The sequence below is a fragment of the Bombus affinis genome, chromosome 17, assembly GCF_024516045.1.
Source record: "Bombus affinis isolate iyBomAffi1 chromosome 17, iyBomAffi1.2, whole genome shotgun sequence".
NCBI classification, from domain to species: Eukaryota; Metazoa; Arthropoda; class Insecta; order Hymenoptera; family Apidae; genus Bombus; species Bombus affinis.
In genome coordinates, this window is record NC_066360.1 from 2,310,629 (window position 1) to 2,330,747 (window position 20,119).

The 20,119-nt window shown below is 39.4% G+C and overlaps 1 protein-coding gene and 2 long non-coding RNA genes across 7 annotated transcripts in view; all 3 read left to right on the forward strand.

Annotated features, from left to right (window-relative positions):
• The first annotated feature begins 652 nt into the window (after positions 1–652).
• Positions 653–3,989, forward strand: LOC126926166 (uncharacterized). Its single transcript, XR_007714324.1, has 3 exons — positions 653–762; positions 2,910–2,965; positions 3,230–3,989. It is a non-coding gene; the product is annotated as an uncharacterized LOC126926166 (long non-coding RNA).
• A 1,547-nt stretch (positions 3,990–5,536) lies between these two features.
• Positions 5,537–20,119, forward strand: part of LOC126926154 (protein Wnt-11b-2-like) — a 30,131-nt gene continuing 15,548 nt past the window's right edge. Inside the window, exons 1-2 of one of the 5 annotated variants that reach the window (XM_050742271.1) lie at positions 5,537–5,783; positions 6,106–6,494. In XM_050742271.1, coding sequence (XP_050598228.1) covers positions 6,403–6,494 — 92 coding nt within the window. In that variant the 5' untranslated portion in view covers positions 5,537–5,783; positions 6,106–6,402. Of the gene's footprint in view, positions 6,495–14,159; positions 14,348–16,699; positions 17,136–17,775; positions 17,965–18,991; positions 19,806–20,119 lie in introns of those variants that run through there. The other 4 variants (XM_050742275.1, XM_050742270.1, XM_050742272.1 and 1 more) reach the window with 4 other exon arrangements.
• On the forward strand, positions 10,497–12,395 carry LOC126926165 (uncharacterized). Its single transcript, XR_007714323.1, has 2 exons — positions 10,497–11,995; positions 12,074–12,395. It is a non-coding gene; the product is annotated as an uncharacterized LOC126926165 (long non-coding RNA).

Sequence of the window (20,119 nt, forward strand, 5' to 3'; positions counted from 1 at the left end):
GCAAGTTTCGTCTTTCTTTCTCCTTTTTGCGGTGGCGGGGGTTGGCGTTACGGCTCATTTAGCAATTTGCTTATTTGCTAGGAAAGTCTGTCGAGCGGTATACATGCGTTGGCTTTGTGCGTAATCGCGAAGAGGAGCCGAGACGCGGTAGAAGGGGGCTCGATGGAACGAGCGAGGTAACTTTTGCGATCGCACCGAGGGTTTGGGGTTTAAGTCGCTTTTAATAGCCAAGCAGCTGTCGCCGGATCTGTTTGCCCCCTTTTTATGGTAGACGTCTTCGACGAATAATGGGAGGAAATAATCTGGAACGAAAGAAGCGGCCATCCTTTGCGCCGCTTCTGCAATAAACCGCTTTTAACCCGTTCTCTTCGTCTCTTTGCGCGTCAACGCGATTCGCCGGTCGTTTTAACAGCGCCGAGTGAAAGTACTCGCGCAATTAACGCCAACCTTCTTCCGCCGATTCGCGTGTCACGTCGTCCTGGATCGCCAGACAAACTGGCAAACGCTGTCGCCTCGCAACGCGTCTTCCGATCTTTTCCCAACGCTGACACACGTCTAGATTCTTCGGCCAGCTACGACGCCAGCCGTCGTGACGGAAACGCTCCGCTGTTGCCGTTTCGCGGACAGGTGCACGTTGCTTCGCGATGATCGCCACGTGCAAGCGCGCTGTCAGCTTCGACGAGTCCGGCACGAGTCTAGGAAGAGACGCTTGGCGCGTGGTGCGCCAAAATTCTCCATTCGAACCGACAAGATGAGTCGAAGGTACATATCGACTATCCGATTTGCTTTACAGGAATTGCGTTGTTCCTCAACCTCAACCTGTTGTTCCTGAGCAATGAGACTTGTTCGACTTGGTTTTTGAGAAAATCGAGTTTGAATATTTATCGAGTACCGTGAAAAATGTCCAGCTGAGTCGACTAACGTTATAGAGAATATACGGTGTCGTTGAAAAAAGCTCAAGTTTCAGCTTGGTATCTCGGAGAGTGTAAAATATTTGAGAACAAAATCTCATCCGTTCGATGAGAGTCCCTTTCTCGATGAAACTAATAACTAACGAGTTATTTCGGATATTAGTTCCTACTGACCCACCCTGTATATGGCTATATACTTCCGAGCAAAAAAGGATATCGAATCGTACGATTTCATAATGAAGATTCGTATAGGTATGCATGTGTTGCGTGCACATACGTATGTACTTACATCCTGAATGCGCCTAATTAATCACTTCGAGTAATCAACAAATTGAACAGTCATTACCATTGATTGCCTCATTTGTTAGTTACCATTAACGCTCTTGTGACGATTTATTACGCGTCATTATCGATGCTCGAGCAACTCTTAGCCGCAAAACGATCGAAGTGTATCGCCTAATTCTATGCTACAACGGTTACGCGTACTCTGTGTTCGTCGCTTACCTCTTGCCACACATCCTATTGTAGGTACACGCTTTTCAAAGAGGTCGTGACAGCTAACTGGTCGATAAACTTGTAGTTTCATCGGAAAATCTTCGTTGTATTTACTCGTACACTTAGTATACAGAGTACTGTGCGATTACGTGGCTAATCGACAGTCGCAGATGTCACATTCAGCGAGAGAATTATTTTTCAGCGTGTACGATGTGCGTGGACTGAGCGTGTCCGCGGAGCGTGTTGTATATTTACGTTGACAATATAGAGACGTTTGTATTCGGAGAATCAGCTGATCCATTATGACTCTCTCTATTATAAACCAACCAAAATATACCCATCGTCGAAAACGGACGAGCAGATATTAGAAAAAAGTCCGGCGCGTTTAACGAAGATGCAAGAAGGACGATAGAGCGTCAGTCTAATTTCAGATAAAATAGAAACCGGATGATTGCTGGAGAATGAACCGGCTCTTTACACCTTTCTAGATACTTTCTGTGCGATATTTCCAATGGTAAGTTCGGCTTCTCGGCAAATATACGATGCCACTTTCTCCTCGAAACTAATTGGCAAATCGTACGCGTAATTGGTTCGATACTTTGTGACACAGGCCTGCTACGATCCCTGGCTTACCGCGTTAAAGAGCACACATGTCGCAAATGGGAAACACGGCGTTTCTTCGCTCTATCTCTTATCGCGGAAAACGAACTTCGTATCGCAGGATCGCGTTCTACGAAACGAGAAGTTGCGCGTTTCATTTTATTCGTGGCTAGGAAAATGTATCGGCTAGTCGGAAAAGTTTCTTTCGTTTTCTAAGGAAATAATAGAGGAAGAATAATAGAATCTAAGGAAATAATAATAATAGCGTCACATTATCATATTATCTTTTACATTATCTTATCGATTGTTTTATTTTACACGATGCTTATTTTGTTCTATTACTACGAACGGAGCAGTCTGTCATTTCCTTGTAAAACGAAAGAAACTTTTGGCACGGTCTAATAGGGAGGGAAACGCTTTTTCCGTTAATCTATCGTTTGGGAGATATTTCTGTGGGTCGATAACAACGAGACACCCTGTGTGTTTCACGTATCATTACGTCGAGAGTGAAGTAAGCGTTTTGATGGAACTTTAAATATGAGCGAGGAAGTCATATTAGAATACTTAATTAGAGAGTTACTACTTGTCCTAAATTCCGGACACTTTCGTCTTCTTCTGCATCTGCTCCACTTGAACGGCGCAGTAAAGAGTAGCGCTACTCGCTTTATGAAAATTTTACTGTTATAAGACGTCGTTTTATCGTCGATGGCGTAGGTGAACATGTAGCAAAAATATTTTCCAAAGTGCTGACTTTAAAATCGATTTCCATCTTTACGACAACGTAGAAAAAATGTGAAATAAGTGCACACAGAGTGTCTGCTTTTATTCGATCCACGCAAGTATCTCAGCTAAAGTATACGTTATCGGAAAAAGTGTTTCAAACGCAATTTGCTCTGTTTCAAGGAGGAGACGTCTTACTGCGACCACCGGATCTGTCTAGGCGTTCTCGAGATCTCAAGGTAATCTTTGCTCTTTTAACGAAACCATACTTCTTTTTTATACACCATCCTTTTTCTCTACAAAAACTATCAGGGCACTTGTATGTGAAAATATTGTCTGGTTTAAAAGATATTTCGATGTTAATCCCATCGTATGGGGTGTACGAAAGACAAGACACAACGTAGAGGTAAAATGATACAAAATCGTGCAAATCGTTCGTAGGATGAGTTTTACGAGATTAAAGTTAAGATATTTTTTAAACTGATCGCTGTTTCATTTCCCAGGTACCTTGGTACGTTTTCGTAGAGAGTTAAAGAATGCATGGGACGGTGTATCGAAAAATAACATCTACGTTGCTGGTGCACCAGATTTGAAGACACAAGACGCAACTTAAAAATGCCTAATCTGCAATAGAACGCAACGTGAAATACATTTGTATTGTTTCTGTCCTAATTCTCTCGTTAACTGGTAGCTAACTAATCGTTTACCAATTAACAGCGCTAATTAAATTAGCTGTGGCAAATTAAGCAGGTAAATGCTGTTCAAATATTGGTATACCACGGAAAACGCGCAATTGTAATCGTTAATACTCTGCCAGTGGACGTAACGATAAACGACAAGTAAAAGGAAATTACAATAGTCCTGTCACGGCGATTAGCGAAACATCTTAAATATATGCTTCGCGTAACACGCATAATATATTCGCAAAAGGTGTCTACGTGTGTCTGAACATTTTCACGAGCCTGTGTCATACGCAATAAATAAAAAGAATACACGGTTTAAGAATAAGAACGAAGCTTGCGTTTGTAATTTACTTTTACGTTCTTGATTTATATTCGTTCTTACTTCTCTTCTTGTCTTTCTGACGTAGGGATATCTGGCATTTTGTTTTAATATCGACGCGCGATAAAATTATGATAAACGATAAAAATATAGGATAATCGGGAACAGAAGGAAATGATTAGCCGTAAATGGTAAGCGCGAATGGTCACGATACAAGGCTAATGAAAAAGAGCATTGTCCTGCTGATAAATATACTTGTTTATCAGCCAGCAAGGACGAAAGTAAATGGACCGCGGATTGGTACGCGTTTACGTGCATTTATATGCAGAAATGTTAAAAATATATAAGAGCAGAGCATTCGTTATGTAACGTTCTATGTGACAAACAAATTTCTATTTAAATTCCATTTCTTTAGCGCATCCATAGAAATGTAAATTTGCGTGAAAATCCGCAGCGAGAAAATAGAAGCGACTGGAAACTTTTGAGCGGTAGTGTACAGTGTACATGCATAAAATGCCTCGAAGAATACAATCGTTTCTTGACGCTAGATCTACTGACCTGCGATGTTTGCCTAAATATGTCATACGCAGATGATCAGAATTAAAGTGGCAGGATGGAAACAAATAGATATACGGTGAATCATAAAGTTGTTCACGTACAAAGAACGAATCTAGGGCAGTGCAGAAATGACAATTATGCAACTGTCCCAAAATAGTAAGGATTCTCCACTCTTTGCCTCTATTGTCATCAGGTATGAATTGATATCAATTTATATATATACATAAAACATTTAACTACGTACTAAAGCCAATTGTTCTAGCGTTGAAATGGTATTGGGACCTAAACATCGTTAGATTGCGGGTTTTGATGCGTTTATGGGGAATTTGAAAGTGTAAAATCGCGCGTCACGATATTTTAATAGTAGGTTAAACCATCCTTATGAAATAGAGAATAGGGCGCGCCAAATTGACTTAGCAATTATGTACATTGCACAAGCATAATTACGAGATAGAATATAATTACAAAAATTGATAAATATATCTGCAGTAGTTGCAGTGGAAAAATAACTATCAAGGTGTGACGCAGCAATGTCCTCCAACTATCGAGAATCGGAAGAGTAGAAAGACCAAAAGAGTACAGGCAAATAATGATCTTTTTACAACAAATAGGAATATTAAACGACAGTTGTCCAGCTCTGAGCGTGGCGAGAATAACTTGCTCTTCTCGCGACGGCTTCTAGATTAGTTTGGATTGGTAGTTCAGCGAAACGTAGCTTCTTATTAATAGATATAAATTGTTCCGCAATTTCACGTATTACACCTGTTTATGTAAACGATATCCAACTAGTTTACGTAAGAGAATCCCTTAGAATCGGTTTCTTCGAGAGAAGAGACGTTCGGAGAGCGCGTATTTACAAACAGCAGGAGGAACTCGTATCGAATCCTCGGGCCATCGACGTTCCATTCCAGAAGCTCGTTGTTCGTTCGAGCAAAAACGGTGATATTCCTGAGAATCTTACGTCGACGAACGCTGTGTCGTTTTAGATATCCAGACACGGTCACGACGTATCATCGGATCGGGCATGGAAGAACGACTTTCCCGATTTCTGTCCAACGGATCCTCTCGGGCCAAGTGGACGCGATCTTTGACCAGTTTCTCGCCTCCTCCCTTGTTCGCGTGGCCGCGTTCGCACCGTGATCGCCATCCCTGTGGCCGGTTCCTCGTCCAACGAAAACCGAGTAGGTGAAGTAGGAGGAAATAGAGTAGTAGTAGGAGGATTCCACCTCCACGGCGACCGGCAAATCCTGCGGGACGGCTCGACGGACACCTGTAACCACGCAGACTCCCTGCAGCACGGGACGGCGCGAAGGAACTCACCCGATAGGGGACCGTATCGGTCGCAGATCATTCAGGATACCGCGCGTTGACGTCTGCTCCGCTGCCTCCATTGATCATCCTCCGATCAATCGTCGAGTGACAGTGGACGTGCCGGTTGTTGTTTTGTTACACTCGGCCTCCTTCGCTTCCCGCTCAGCTTCGCCAAGTGTGCACACGGTACGTTATTCGCCGGTGGGAAAGCTCGCTTCGAAAAGGAAAAAGATAAAAGAGAAAGAAAAAGAAAAGAAAAACGGAGAAAAAGGCTGGACGATAATTGCACCGCACGCGGTGATCAGCCGTGATAAATCAGGGCCTCGCGTGTGTGATTTCTAAGCGACTGCTTTATCGTCCCATCGACAACTGCAATTAAGTACAGTGTTTCCCGACTTGGAATTTATATCTTCCTTCGGACGCGCTGCCCTTTTCCCCCCGGTATCTCTGGCTGTATCTTCGAACCAGTTCTCATTGTTCTTTCTCCTTAACATTTTTTTCAATTTAGAGTAGCGTTTAACAGAGTTACATCGAGAGCGGAATAATTTGAAGCGAAGTTCGGTTCGGTCGTTACACCGATTACATTGGAGTATCTTGGAGTATTTTTTTATTGGCTTCGTCGAAGATGGATACGCCGAAGGTACCGCGGTTCTACGTTACGATATCCACCGATCATCGAGAGAAACACAGTGGTCCCTGAAAGAGCGCGCGTGCCAGGACGGTCGTCGAACATTGGACAATTGATAGAGCAGTTCTAATGCGCGAAGCAGCGGAACGAATGCCGGTCTTTTAGAATGTAAAGTGCATGAAGATGACGGCAACGAAGAGAAGCGGTGCTGAAGCTTGGCTGCTCTTGTTCCTGTTGCTGATTCACGATGGCAGGTGCATCAAGTGGTTGTAAGTAACAATACAATTTCTTAATCGCTTCTTACGTCTACATTTTATCTTAAGCACGCGCAAAATTCTCTGGCTGAACAACATGCGTCCATTCGATGTTCAAGCTACTATACGATACAATACTACAGCTTTTCTCTAAAATAATTTAGACGAAAGAAGGGATTTTAATGTAAGAGATATTTAAAAAGGATGCGTGATATTGGTTAAACTTCTTTAAGATATCGCTTCTGGAATATAAAATGCAAAATCTGTTTGACCTTTGAACTCTTGCTCGCAATAATTTACGCCGGAAGATCTAAACGATAGTCGTAGAATTATAAATCTAAAACATCTCCTAATCAAAGGACCTATCTATCTAAACTATAGCTGGTACAGTAGTATAAAAAATTACATGACGTTCATTACAACGAATACGAGTAAACTATAATCCACGTAAAAAAGCTACGATCTGAACCGCGTTTTATCTAAAAGCTGTAATTTGGTAATTAAATTTCATTTAAATAAAACGAAAGCTTCGAATTTTTATGGGAAGCGTATTATAGTCGTTAATCAGTTACGAGATAAGTTATGCTTGCAAGTATACTCTATCCCGAATACCTGTGTAAAGTAATTTAAACGGAGGTCTAAAAGCTTGGTTCTGTCGAAGCTGCCATGAATCGTTCGGTAACAAGCAGCCCCGATGTTCTCACATTTGTTCACGGGGCCTCCGGAGGAATCGAAAGATTAATGTAGGTTCGTTAATGAGAAACAAATAGGTTACCAGCCGAGATGTACGTACGCGCGGAGAAGAATGGGAGCGGAGCAAGAAGGATCATTTTACTCTATTACAAAGATTTCCTTCTTGCTTGTTTTCTTGGCCGCGCCATGGGGCCCCGAGGAACAATAAGTCTCAACGAGGATTTATTACACGTTCGAACTTCTCTTGCGTGTGATGCATCGAATTTAGGTTTATCAGGGCGTCCCTTGTACTCCGGCCGACTCGTAAATTCCGATGAAAACATTTTATAGCGATGTTTACACGTTTGCGAAACACGTTACGATGTGTAACGACGCTTAGGTTTCGTGAAATCTGCATCAGTTTCGATTTATCTCCTCGTTACCGATTCGTCTCTGTTCGCGGTGTGACGCCAACGTTGAAACGCCTCTTTCGAAATGTTCGATCGTTACGTTCAACAGCAACTGCGGCTTTGCTATCCGTAATAGCAGGTACTTCGAGTATGAAAAAGTACACGATCGAAGAGACTAAAGAGAAATTGGCAGGAATATGATTAGCCGAGAGGAAGAGATTTTCTGATTTGGTAGCTTCGGAAATACGATGGTTTCTTGTTTGAAAATGAGACGAAAGAAGGGCTGTGACACGCCATCGATAACAACGTTCTAAGAAATATTACTGAAAATAATACGTAGCAGGCAACGAGAATAATATATGGCTGACAAATGACCGTTCAAACGAAGGTAAGTCATTCTATCGCTTGTCTCATATAGGGAGGCTAAAGAAAATAGATAAGAAGCTTAGGGGAATGGAGATAGCCAGCTCGTTACTTGAAAGAAATGAACAGGATCTGTTCTTCAAACTTATTGCTATTCGCGGTGAAAATTGGATCTTGTATGGTAACGAGATACTTGGAACAATGGCATGATAAAGATGAACATGTAAAGCATACGCAACATGTAGTATGTACAATGTACATCCAAACGAGATAATGACGACTTTGATTTGCTGCACATCTGCTGGATCAATCCATTGTTGTTTTCTCTATCTTGCTACTACGATTACAGCAGAAATATATTTTAAACGAATACAACATACGCAACGGGATACACGTGAAATTAATAAGAAGGCGATTCGCGATGGAAATCAATTTTGCAACGCGATAACGTACAATTTTCCGTATAGAAAATCACGTAGAAGTATTAACAATTACAATAGGAAATTGACCCGTATCATCCTGTGTATTTTGTTAATATGGATCATCGAATGACCGGGAGAGTGCGAATATTTATTATACCTTCTTTAACAAAATGAATTTAGGCTTGCCGGTGAACCTTTTCTTTCTCAATCGTGAACTCTTGAGAAACACTATGATACGGACGTAATGGAGTTTCGTGCAACGATCGACTAATACTCGAAATAATTATAAATTCATCTTGGCAATCGTACAAATCACCTTCGTCTTAATGATAGGTTTGCCTCTGCGCGTAATTTACATTCGTTTCTCTTCCAACTACAGAAATTCGACTACGCCGAATCGATAGGAAGAAAGGAGGATTAGAATTCATGAAACGTAATCAACGAGCGTAATGAAATTTCGTGCAACAGCCGACTAATACTCGAAACAGTTAAATTCATCTTGACGATCGTACAAATCGCTTTCGTCTTAATGATACGTTTGCCTTTGGGTGCAATTTACATTCGTTTCTCTCGCAGCTATAGAAATTCGACTACGCTAGATCGATAGCAAGAAAGAAGGATCAAAATTCATTAAACATAATCAACAATCATCTAATTTCCTCCGCTTCCCTTGCCTCGGCCAAATATTCCGTGCGATTAATCTTCTGCGAAGGAGCTTCACGGAACCTTGCGCGTTCGTCGATTCCTGCCTTAATTCCCATTCTTCGTACCAATTAATCCTGTGCTTCCCCTCCGATCATTCTCTTCATTCCAGAGGCCAATTTCTTATGAATCATGGCTGGTTCTTCCGCGGCCGAACGAACGAATCGTTATGATGGCATTTTCTATAAGATTCCATTCTCTTTCTATTCTAATATGTCAGATACAGTGTGTTATATACGCGCATTTATAATTTGACGTATTTATAGTACTGTGGAACCTCCAGCATCCGAATTAATGAGACACACCTAACTGTTGGTACGAGGGAATTTTCGAATAATAGAACCCACGTCTCTGTTTATGATTATTATTCATAAGACCAAGGATAGAAGAACAATTAAGGAGATATCTCAAGATATATGATACGTACGAATATATAAAATATGAAATATATATGAATATGTAAAAATGTACGAAGACTACAGAACAAAGACGGGATAGGTCGTATTTCATATTTTTCGTACAAGAAGTTGAGCAGTTTTAAAATCCAACATCTTGTCAAGCAATCGGATATCAAATACCGAAACTGTTCTTTCCATCGTAGTCGCGACATTAGTGTCTCGTTACGAAGCAATTGATATTTCAGAAGGATTTATATAACACTCGTAATATATTCGTAAAAATTGTCTGTGGCAAGTGTTTGAGTATTTTCATGAGTAACTGTATATCCAGACACGTACAATTGATGCTTATAGAAAATCCTATCTGGTCGTGTAACCATTGCGTCTAGCTGGGAGCAGTGAACGTACGAAGACAGCGATAGTCGTAATATTGGCCAGCGATCGAAGTTTACAATTTTTCACAACAGCGTCATGTAGACTTGATCAGAAGCAATTAATCTAGTCATAGCTAGATCTATTAATCTATAGCTAAAAGATCATCTGTATACGTCGCACAATGATGAGTCATAAAATTGCAACTTCTGGAATAAAAATAGAAACGGATTATAACATTTTTATTCCTTTTTACAAGCAGATAATCTTCCTCAAATATAATCTGTCGCAAAAATATCCGGATGCTACAATGTTTCTAATAATTGGTTTATATCGTGAGTTAATAGAGATATTTCATTCGCTTATCGATCTCTTAGAGTTAATAAAACGTTGAACGGCGAATAAGAAACTTGTAGCTTTGACGTTACAAAAATATTCAAACGCTTTACGAAAATGGTATCTGCTGGTCCTCGTGATGCCCCTTCGCACGAAGGTAAAATGGTAAGTATAAGGTAAGACGCCACGTTATTGGTTTGCGTTGGCGCAAAACACAAAACACGCGCGATCGTCGAATAGAATACAACATGACGATGAATGGAAATAAAAATAGAAATTCTTCATATGCTCCCTTCATACGTGGAGTCATTCGTTTTCTATGGTATATACGAGTATGATGTGCCCATAGCGGAGCCTTTCTACCGTTAAGGATTAAAGCTAGATTCACACTAGCGATCACGGTACGGTAAGATTACGCCAAGTCAGCCACCGGTTAAAATCACTTGCGCGTAATCCAACGAGAGCATCCACAGCAGGCGGTTCGATCGAGTCGAACGAAAATCTGTCGACCGCGGCGCCGGATCAAGATCGCCGTCAACAGTTGGAACGGTGAACGAGCGTCTAATCGAATTTGTAGGAAATTGCAGCGAACTATATGATCTCAGTGGCAAAAAATATTACGACACATCTGACAAGATGAAACGGTGGATGGAAATAGAGAAGAATGATCTGGAAACTTCTACAGCCACGCAGCTATCGCAATTACTTCCATTTATCATTTCCACTCATCGCATTACTACCGCAAACGTATCTTATTCGCCATCTTATGCATCCTCGTAAAAGATTAACGCGAGTTTCGTTTGTTCCTTGTCCGGGCGAACAAATAAAGATGAGAGTGACTGGCGACGAGATTTGATTGCTTCTGATCGTTCAGTGTGAATGCCTCGGTCAAATCCTAGATTTTGATTGATCGTGACCTGTGACCGCACCTTTGACCGCTAGTGTGAATCAGACTTAATGGTTGCGAATATAACGTCACGGAAAATTGTAAACGTTAACTGACCGATTTTATGATCTGGCTGGGTCGCTTTTATCAAATGTACGTGTAGATGGCGCATCTGACGCTTACATATGAAATCCTAGTGTTACTAGCCGTTGCTCGCGAACCATGAAGATATCCCATTATCGCTCACGCGGCAACAGACGTGATCGTAGTATCGCTCGAACCTCCTTTATTTCACGTAGCTGCACGCCGTGACGTTAATTGTCCTGTGATTCGGGGCGAATTTCATCGGGCGCGTCCATGGGGGACGCTGAGAGGGGTTGGAAAAGCGGAAACAGAAAGAGAGAACGCCGCTCGCCGTCGGATGATGAATGGAGGAGTGATGGTGGTTTCGCGTGCAAAACCAAAATACGAGTGGAATGGGGAAGAAAAGTACGAGAGGAAGACAGCGAGGCTCGAACAGGGTGGAAGATTAGGGGTTGCCTGCGATTCGTGATTTATAAACGTCCTTTCCAAGAAGCCTCTTTCTCCTCGAGGCCTCCCCTCCGTCATTCCGCCAGCCCTCCGCCCATCATCTGGGCGCCCCCCCCCCCTTTTCTTTTGTTTATAATCATCGACACCGCCCGCCTAGCGGGGGCAATCGAACGGCGATCTCGGAAGTCGCCAACGCGATTTGTTTTTGTCGCTATACAGCCCGGAATCCTACATCGATCCTGTCACGTCCAGCCCTATGAAAGATGCGTGCTCTCGTCGGGCCGACCTTTCTTGGAAAGGAAATTTATGAGCCTCGCCCGTTAATTGTGCCCTCACGAAGGGACTTTCTTTTCACAGGCAAGCATTCAGCTCGGGAGAAAATTTGATACGCTTGGTCTCCATCGGACGTAGCCTCTTATGTAAGGTTACAGTGAGAATTTTGTACAGCGGTGTTGCAGAAGTTTCTATAGTGGTCAGATAGATCTTTCATTTTGTATTTCAGAAGTATTTTGAAAAGTTGTATAATTATATAACAGTGTTCATTCGTCGTACGGCTTTCTTCCACTTGCTATGCCTTCATACTCGATATCAATGGGGACTGTTGAAAATATCACTTGTGGAATATAAACAAACAAGCAAAATATTGACACACTATGAGAGTTATTACTTTGATGAAATTAATACTTGATAGAACGTCCTTTTTGCCTGATAACTTTACTGGAGTATGTGTTATTAATATACAATGAAATATGAAGAATAATATTTCTTTTTACGCAAAAATAAAATTATAATCATCTGCTCCTGTTCTCAATAAATTTGTCCCTGAAGAGATTAACAGTTCTCACGAAACTGCTTCTAAACAAACCACCTAGAAACCAGTTTCACAGAGAAGCAAACTTAAGAAGACAGCTGAATAGCATTTGCAATACTATGACTGCGTGATACACGTCGAAGCAAAATATTTGTGAATTCGTTTTCCTCGCGTCGTAATTTTGAAATCGAAAGCAACTGGAGGATGCTTCATCTAACGATTCGAACGAAGACGTTCATCTATCATTTGGATCAAGATCAGCAATCGTTTTTATGCTATAGAACCATCTCTGCCGTTCTTTCAGCGCAATCTCTGCCACTTGTAAAGTGATCTGGACAGGAGGCTCGTTGCGAACGAGGATTAACGATCGATTTATAATAATTTGCATCAGTATCCTGATTAACGTCGGACTGGTGCAACATCGCGTGGATGTTGCTATTTATAAAATTCGCACGTAAGTGTATCGTCGATCCGTTTTCTCGTAAATCATCTGTTGCATGATTCTTGTGCGAAACGTAGGAGGTATTATCGTGTAATTAGATGCCCTTCATGCGGTAGGAACCCTATTTATACGGGTTTATAATATTCTGATACTTATACTATAAGAGACCTAACCCTACTTATTCATTGAATAGAACTAATCAAAGTACATATTATTAAATAATTATTAGTATTTATATTATTTATAATATTATCAAATTAATGTTTCTTAATGTTTAGAATGATTATCATCGGAAAATTATTATTATATTAAACGATACATTGTACTAAGTAGATTGCCAATACTTATATGTTTATGGTTAATTTAAATGTGTAATCAATAATCTATAGAATACACGTTATAAATGAAAATGTATAAAATATTCAAGATAATGTATTTGCTATGATATTTAGAGGATGAGATAGATTTCTACGTATAAGGACGATAGGAAACTTTTATGTGCATATTGTGTGTGTTATATACAATATTTTGAAACTTTGTTATTACTCCAGTGGGACAGGACTGCTATGGTTATATGTTGTATAATTTGCAGCTGATTTAAAAATATATGTAGAAATTCCAAGATATTTGCGGCATACATATATTTAATAAAAAAATATTATACAGCATGAATAAGCAGCCATCTTAATTGTAAGAGATTTGTGTCATATATACATATATATACACACACACACACAAACACACATGAAATACTATACTATATTATATTCTACGAAAGTGTAAATTTTATGAAAACAAGCTTCAGTAAGAACGTATGGGTATTTATATAATTAAAAGTGGATAACATTATCTTTGACAACTATATTAATTAATTTATAGAAGAATATTAATATTTACGTTAGTCGATCCCAATGGTGGCAGAATTCCTTGAGACATCAAATAGTTATGGGCTCACAAATTTATAGGTAATCGGTTTTTAAGTATTCAAAGATCTTCGGAAACCCGGGCTATTATCAAGCTTGTAAACATCGTATTTTATGATCTATATGTCAAAACCAATTTAGAAATCTATAATGTATATCCTGGCACGGGTCCTCCCACAAGAATTCTCAAACGTAACGGACGTTCATCGATGAAAGTATCGATACTATCGATTGCTACCGAATATGGAGAATTACGATATTTCAAATGTATTTTCACCTTGATTTCTCTGAATACGTAAAATAATACGAATTATTAGCATGTTCAACTACAACAAGATAATTTCAACTTTGTCACATTTACAATTTTTTATCGGATTTCAATCATGTTTTTATTAGTACATTGTATATGTTAATGGTATAGTGTGTACAGTGTGTATAGTGTGTACAGTCGTGTGTGTGGATAGAGTAAAGTATAAATGTTGAATAATTAAGGAGATAGATAGGGTAAAAAAAGGGAATACAAGCTAGAAGTGGATGCAAAAAACAGTGAATATGATTGTGGAAAGGCGGAAAGATAGATTCTATACTAGGAAGCAAGAGGTAAGTAGGAAAAACATAAGGAAGAAAAGCGAGGTTAGGTTAGAAGGCAACTGTGCGTGGCGGGAAAAAGCTTATGAAGCAGGTAGTGACAGGATAATTAGCAAGTGCAGATATACGGTTTAAACTCGAAAAATTCAAAAGTATTACACGATAAAGAAAAACAAAATTGAGATTGCAGATTTCAAATTTGCATGATCACTAGATAATATATTTCCGGTTCTTCGGGTCTCAATCGCGTTTCTATTAATACGTTGTTTAATAAAAGCCGTCAAATTTGCAGATAGACGATCTCTTAGATTCGACAATGACATTCTTTAACAATCCATTTGTGGTATTCCACTGGCAAAAGTACAGACTTTTAGAAAATTTCCATTGTGAATTTAGAGGTCTGTCTTGATGTTTAAGTTTGATGGTTTTTATGATAAAATAACGTGTTGATAAAACATACTTGAAAACTAAAGAACCAGAAATATGTCATCTAATCACTATGAAAATTTAAAATTGAAAATTTCTACTTTGTATCTCTTTATCATGTAATACTTCACAATGTTTACTTGAAAATGTTCAAGTTATCTTCTTGGACATGTTTTGTTATCTCATTTGTATATATTGTGTTTGTAAACTCTATTAAATTCATATTATAACTCTGAGAAGGGATTCCAAAAAGTTTCTAAATATTCTTTTCATCATTATTATGTTTTCCTTCTATATAGGTATTATAATTTTGTGAAACTTGAACAAATTGAAGTATTTTATAGGAATATTTTTTATAAACTTCTTGTGAACTTTCCTTCAAATTATAAAACTTCTTTCTGTTCCTCCAACTTGGAGGTAATGTATCCATTACCCTAATATATGTTTTGTACTTTGATAAAACCTAATCTTACTTCATCTAAGTTTGTACACAATTTTGAAATACTATTTCAATGTTTGATCATGAAAAATTCTCCAAATTAGGACTAATGTAAGAAGAATAACGATTACACACAGGCTCTTAAAAGTATTTGGATACTTGCAGACACCTTTTATGAGTATATTATGTGCATTATATGATACATCCTAAAATTTTATTAGCACTATTATGAGATTTGACAGAAATATTAAGACACAAGTACTAAAACAGGTATAAATTGAAAGATACTTAGTATAAGTATGCATATTTCACAGAAATCATCAAAGTCAATTATATTATACAAATTAACCTCAATATTCACTTTCATATTTCAAATAAGTGCTGAACATTTTGTGTTGCTTGAGAGATATTCTTAAACGTTGTGCAAGAATTTTACGCTCGCAAGAAGTTACATAAACGGCCATTTCTTAATATCTTCTTTCAAAAATGTTTTATATAAAGCGTAGAATGCAAATGATTTCTATGATAAATGTCCAAATATTTTCGTGACTCAGTGTAGATAACGAGGTAGATAAAAGAACTATAAAGAGTGAAAATGACTGCATCCGGAATTGTAATATTAACGGAACTCGAGGGCTACTTCGTTTCGTTTCCTCTTCGGTTGAAAACGGGCTGGTGGCCGCACACGAGAGGTCCTCGGTTGGGAATCGTAGGCGCCGACCTATTATCAGCCCCGTAAAAACGCCACTTTACGATTCCACCAGTCAAAACGAATTTCGAAATTGCATCCGACATCGGAGGTACTTGTCCATTCGGTCGTTTCGAAACGTACATCACGGAGTTTTATTGAAGCTCGCCGCATTTTCATAAGAATGTACACACCCGTGAACGACCATGAACTTCCTCGGGAGTATAAGCTTGTCCTTATACACTCTTCCACGTAATGGATCGCGTATAGGAGGCCGGCCAAATCTCCTCCAATTTATGGGTACGTTCTTTTCTTTTTTCTTCTTCCACCCGGCTAATTTAGGATTCTATAATTTAGGAGGCATTTTGCGAGAAAGCTCACGGCTGCCGATCGATTCCGAGGAAACGAGCGAACCGGTAGCATACCTTCCACGCGGATTATTCGTACGAATTCGCTCACGTCGTCGCGTTTACGTCTCGCGTTTTAGCGGGTAAACTGGTTATTATAATTGGATACGCTCGTTGTCGGTTTTCGAGAAAATTAAGCTGCTGTTTAACAGAATGCTGAGATTGGGTGGTAATATGCGTGGGAATTTGTATAGCGTTAGCCGAATAATTGTAATATTTGGATAATTGAAGACTACAGGGAAGGGAAGACCAGCGTAAACGTCTTACAACACTTGTAACATCGAACAGTATACCAGTATGCATTTAGCTCTCCACCTGTAGTGTAGTTAACTAACAGTAGAAACGAGAACAAGCTTCGGCTGATGCTCTACGACTCTTCCGTACGCATAAAAAGTTTCTTAGAGCGTTCGAATACTTTTTTAAGCCATTTTATAAACGACGCTGAACGTTTTGCGAAGTAACGTAAAACCGAACAAGACTCTCTTAAAGGAAGTAGATACATCAATATAAACCTCAGTGATTGCGAAGAAACAAGATGAATGGCAAACGATATATTCTTCATTCGTGACACCTTCTACAAGTAGTCGGACTTGTTGCGTACTAGGTGGTCTCGCGAGACAAGACCTCGCCGCGATTGTTGAAAGTGCCTCGAAAATGCGTTCATTGGCTAATTGAAATGGTTACCGACATGATATACGCCGCACGTGAATAATAACTCGTAACAAATCTAAGCGCGGTCGTTGCAAATTGGATATCGGACAGTTTCTGTCGTAGTATTTACCACTGCGAATGATTTATCAACGCACGTTTCATGATCGAAATTGAGAAAGCCAATTGCACGTATCCTTTATGTCCTAGAATGTTCTGTTAATATGCTGTTTGATTTATTACGCCAGAATATGCTTAAGAAGAAGAAAATTAACAAAGTGAATATAACAATGCTTTTTTTTACATTTATTGTTTTTAACTTGAACGTTATTTAAGTAAAATATTTGAGAAATAGTGTTTTAAGTAATATTTATTTTATTTGATTGGATGTTATTTTTTGCAATGATTATGCGTTAGTTTCTTTGAACAAGCAATTGATTTTTCTTCAAATTATTTTATTATTTAGCTGTCAAATGAAACTTATATACGTATATCAACTTGAGGTTTAATTAAAATTTAATTAAAAATTATTTCATATATATTTATAATTTATAATTAAATGGAACGAAGAATCGACGAGGATTACAGGCTGCTTGTTTTAGTTCTGTCAATCATATTTTGTAATGAAAAAAAAGAAACTAATCGAAAGCAAACCTCACACTCGCATTAAAATAATTGCTGCCTATCAAGCAGCATGTTTCAGACGAGCAATTTACATAATTGTACGGAAAATCTGTCAAGTGTCATTTGTTGAACGCCGAATCTGTCTTCCTTTGAATTTGTTTCCGTTAAGTTGTACCAATGCCTGTAATTTTTCTTATCTTTCTCTTAGTTCGTTCGAAGCCTGCAGCCAATCGCGATGCACTTTTATATACATATGTACGTAAATAAAAACACGAAGAGAATGTATCACGACGTTGAAGCTTTGCATGAAAAGTGGTTAGGCCGATGTGGAGCAGTTACTTTAATTTTTATGTCTCAGTTGTCTTTCAATTTTGCAAGAAAGAGAATGGTTTTAACGGTACGTACAAAACAAAGAGATATAAAAGAAGTATGAAATACGAGTATCACGAAATAATTATATAAAACTGCAATCAGATATAAATTAAGTTTTCAATATCCCTATACATATCAAAATTATGATATACGCTATATTACCTATGACATTCTTACTAATAATTTTATTTGTATATAATATGATAGTTTATTGCTCGGTTTATACTTGCAATATGTCTTTGGATACAGTATTATTTATTAGAAACTTTTTCTAACCTCTACAAGCCCGGTTGGCTGTCATCGTGTAGTCAACTTAACCTAATGGTCCTCTAGCCGTCGTAGGATACGTCTCGTTTGCATTAAAACAAAAAGTGTTGTGTGTCTATTATTTCCTTGTAAAACGAAAGAATCTTTTGAGGCAACCAAATATTTATCGTATTTTTTTTTTCTTTTAAATCGAAGAAGATATAGAACGCTGAGAATATTTTTCGAATATTTTTAATATATATTTCCGATGAATTCTGATTATACCGGTAGCTTGAAACCAGAATCGGAGAAAGTTCAATGGCCACTGAAATTACTTATCTTTTTGCGAGAGGACGATGAAAAATTAGGCAAACAATTTGGCGAGCAGCGCACGAACATGGTCGGTTGGTCTTTCGTGCGCGTCCTTATTTCAGTGTGCGTGAATTTAATGAGCCATGCGTGAGGAATGCGTCCCTCGGTTCCGTTCCGAAGCGCTTGACGCGTGAAATAAATTCGCTTCCTTCTTTTTCCATTGACAAAAAAGTCCCCTTTCATTCGTGGTGCGTGTCACTCTCGCATAAGGCGATAAATAACCTCGCACAAATATAACACGGCATCTTTTCTTTTTAAGAGTAATTTCACTAGACATTATCGTTTTAACGTTTCAGCGAATTACACACGTTTTCAGAATATTCTTAAAAAGCGTTTAGATGACTAATATCGTTGCCAATATTTCAGATTCTCAGTATTATCGTCAATACAATGTTGAGAACTTTAAATATCGACGATAATATTGGCCATCTGAACGTTTCTTAAGATCTTACGTCGGAGAACATTGTCAGATCTTAGAACTATTTTTCACGAGATTGTAGAGGACTGTAGGACAAATTCAAGAATACGTGTTACATGATCTTCTACATACGATTGGTACATGCAGCCACTTTGACAACGACAACTCGCTGAAACTTCTGCAAAAGAGTAGAATACGCTATCGCGCAATGAAATTTGATCAGGCGTTAAAATAAAGCTTACTGGAAACCAGGTATCGAGTTAATAAGAATATCACGTAGTACGCTTCGTTGAATTTGTGCTAAAGTCCCCTACAACCTCGACCTAGCCCCGTCTAAGGAAAAAAAGAAAACAAACAAGATACGGTCCGAAGTAGCTTCGGTTTCGCTATAAAAACAAAGTGTTTTGGGAATATTTCGTCGTCATTTGTAATAAGGTCGACAGCATCGTCGCAAACAGAGGAGAAATAACGAGTCGCGTCACGCGGCACACGCTGCATAAACACTGGCATAAACTCGATTTGTTGCGATAAGCGTTCGACTACTTTCGTGAGGCGGTATAACGTTAATTCGAATTCGTATAACTTGTTTAATCTAAACGAGGCTTCGTGCAGCGAGTTGGTCGTTAAACGAGCGTGGCAGACGAAGAAGGAGGGGATGCCTAGTTGATATCGAAGCCAAGGAGGACGTAAATCCCCGCAGAAATGGGGAACGCGAGCATTTACGATTGTCCCGGTGTATGAGCGTCATGAACGGGGACGAGCATATAACGCGAATGGCATCTTGGAAACGACAGCAGCGGTGCGATCGGCGACGGAATAATGAATTAGAGGTATGGCCTTTTGATAGGGTAATTTCGAGGGTAGGCTGCTGACACGGGGTTGGCGAGCCGGCCATTCCCAGGGCTGTTACGTCTAGACGTATCCCGTGCCCGAGCCATTTCGACTTTCAGGTGTCCGTAATTATCCTCGGTACGGTTTGCGCCGCGGCGCACGTATCCACCCGCGCCGCTTAAAGCCACCTTTCAGCTTCACGCCCTATAATTTTCGAAATTCACCCCTGATTTACGGCCCTCTGCTCGAACCGTAGCGCGAACGACTCACCGTCCGATAGAACCACCTCCGTTCCGTGAATTTCAACCTCAAG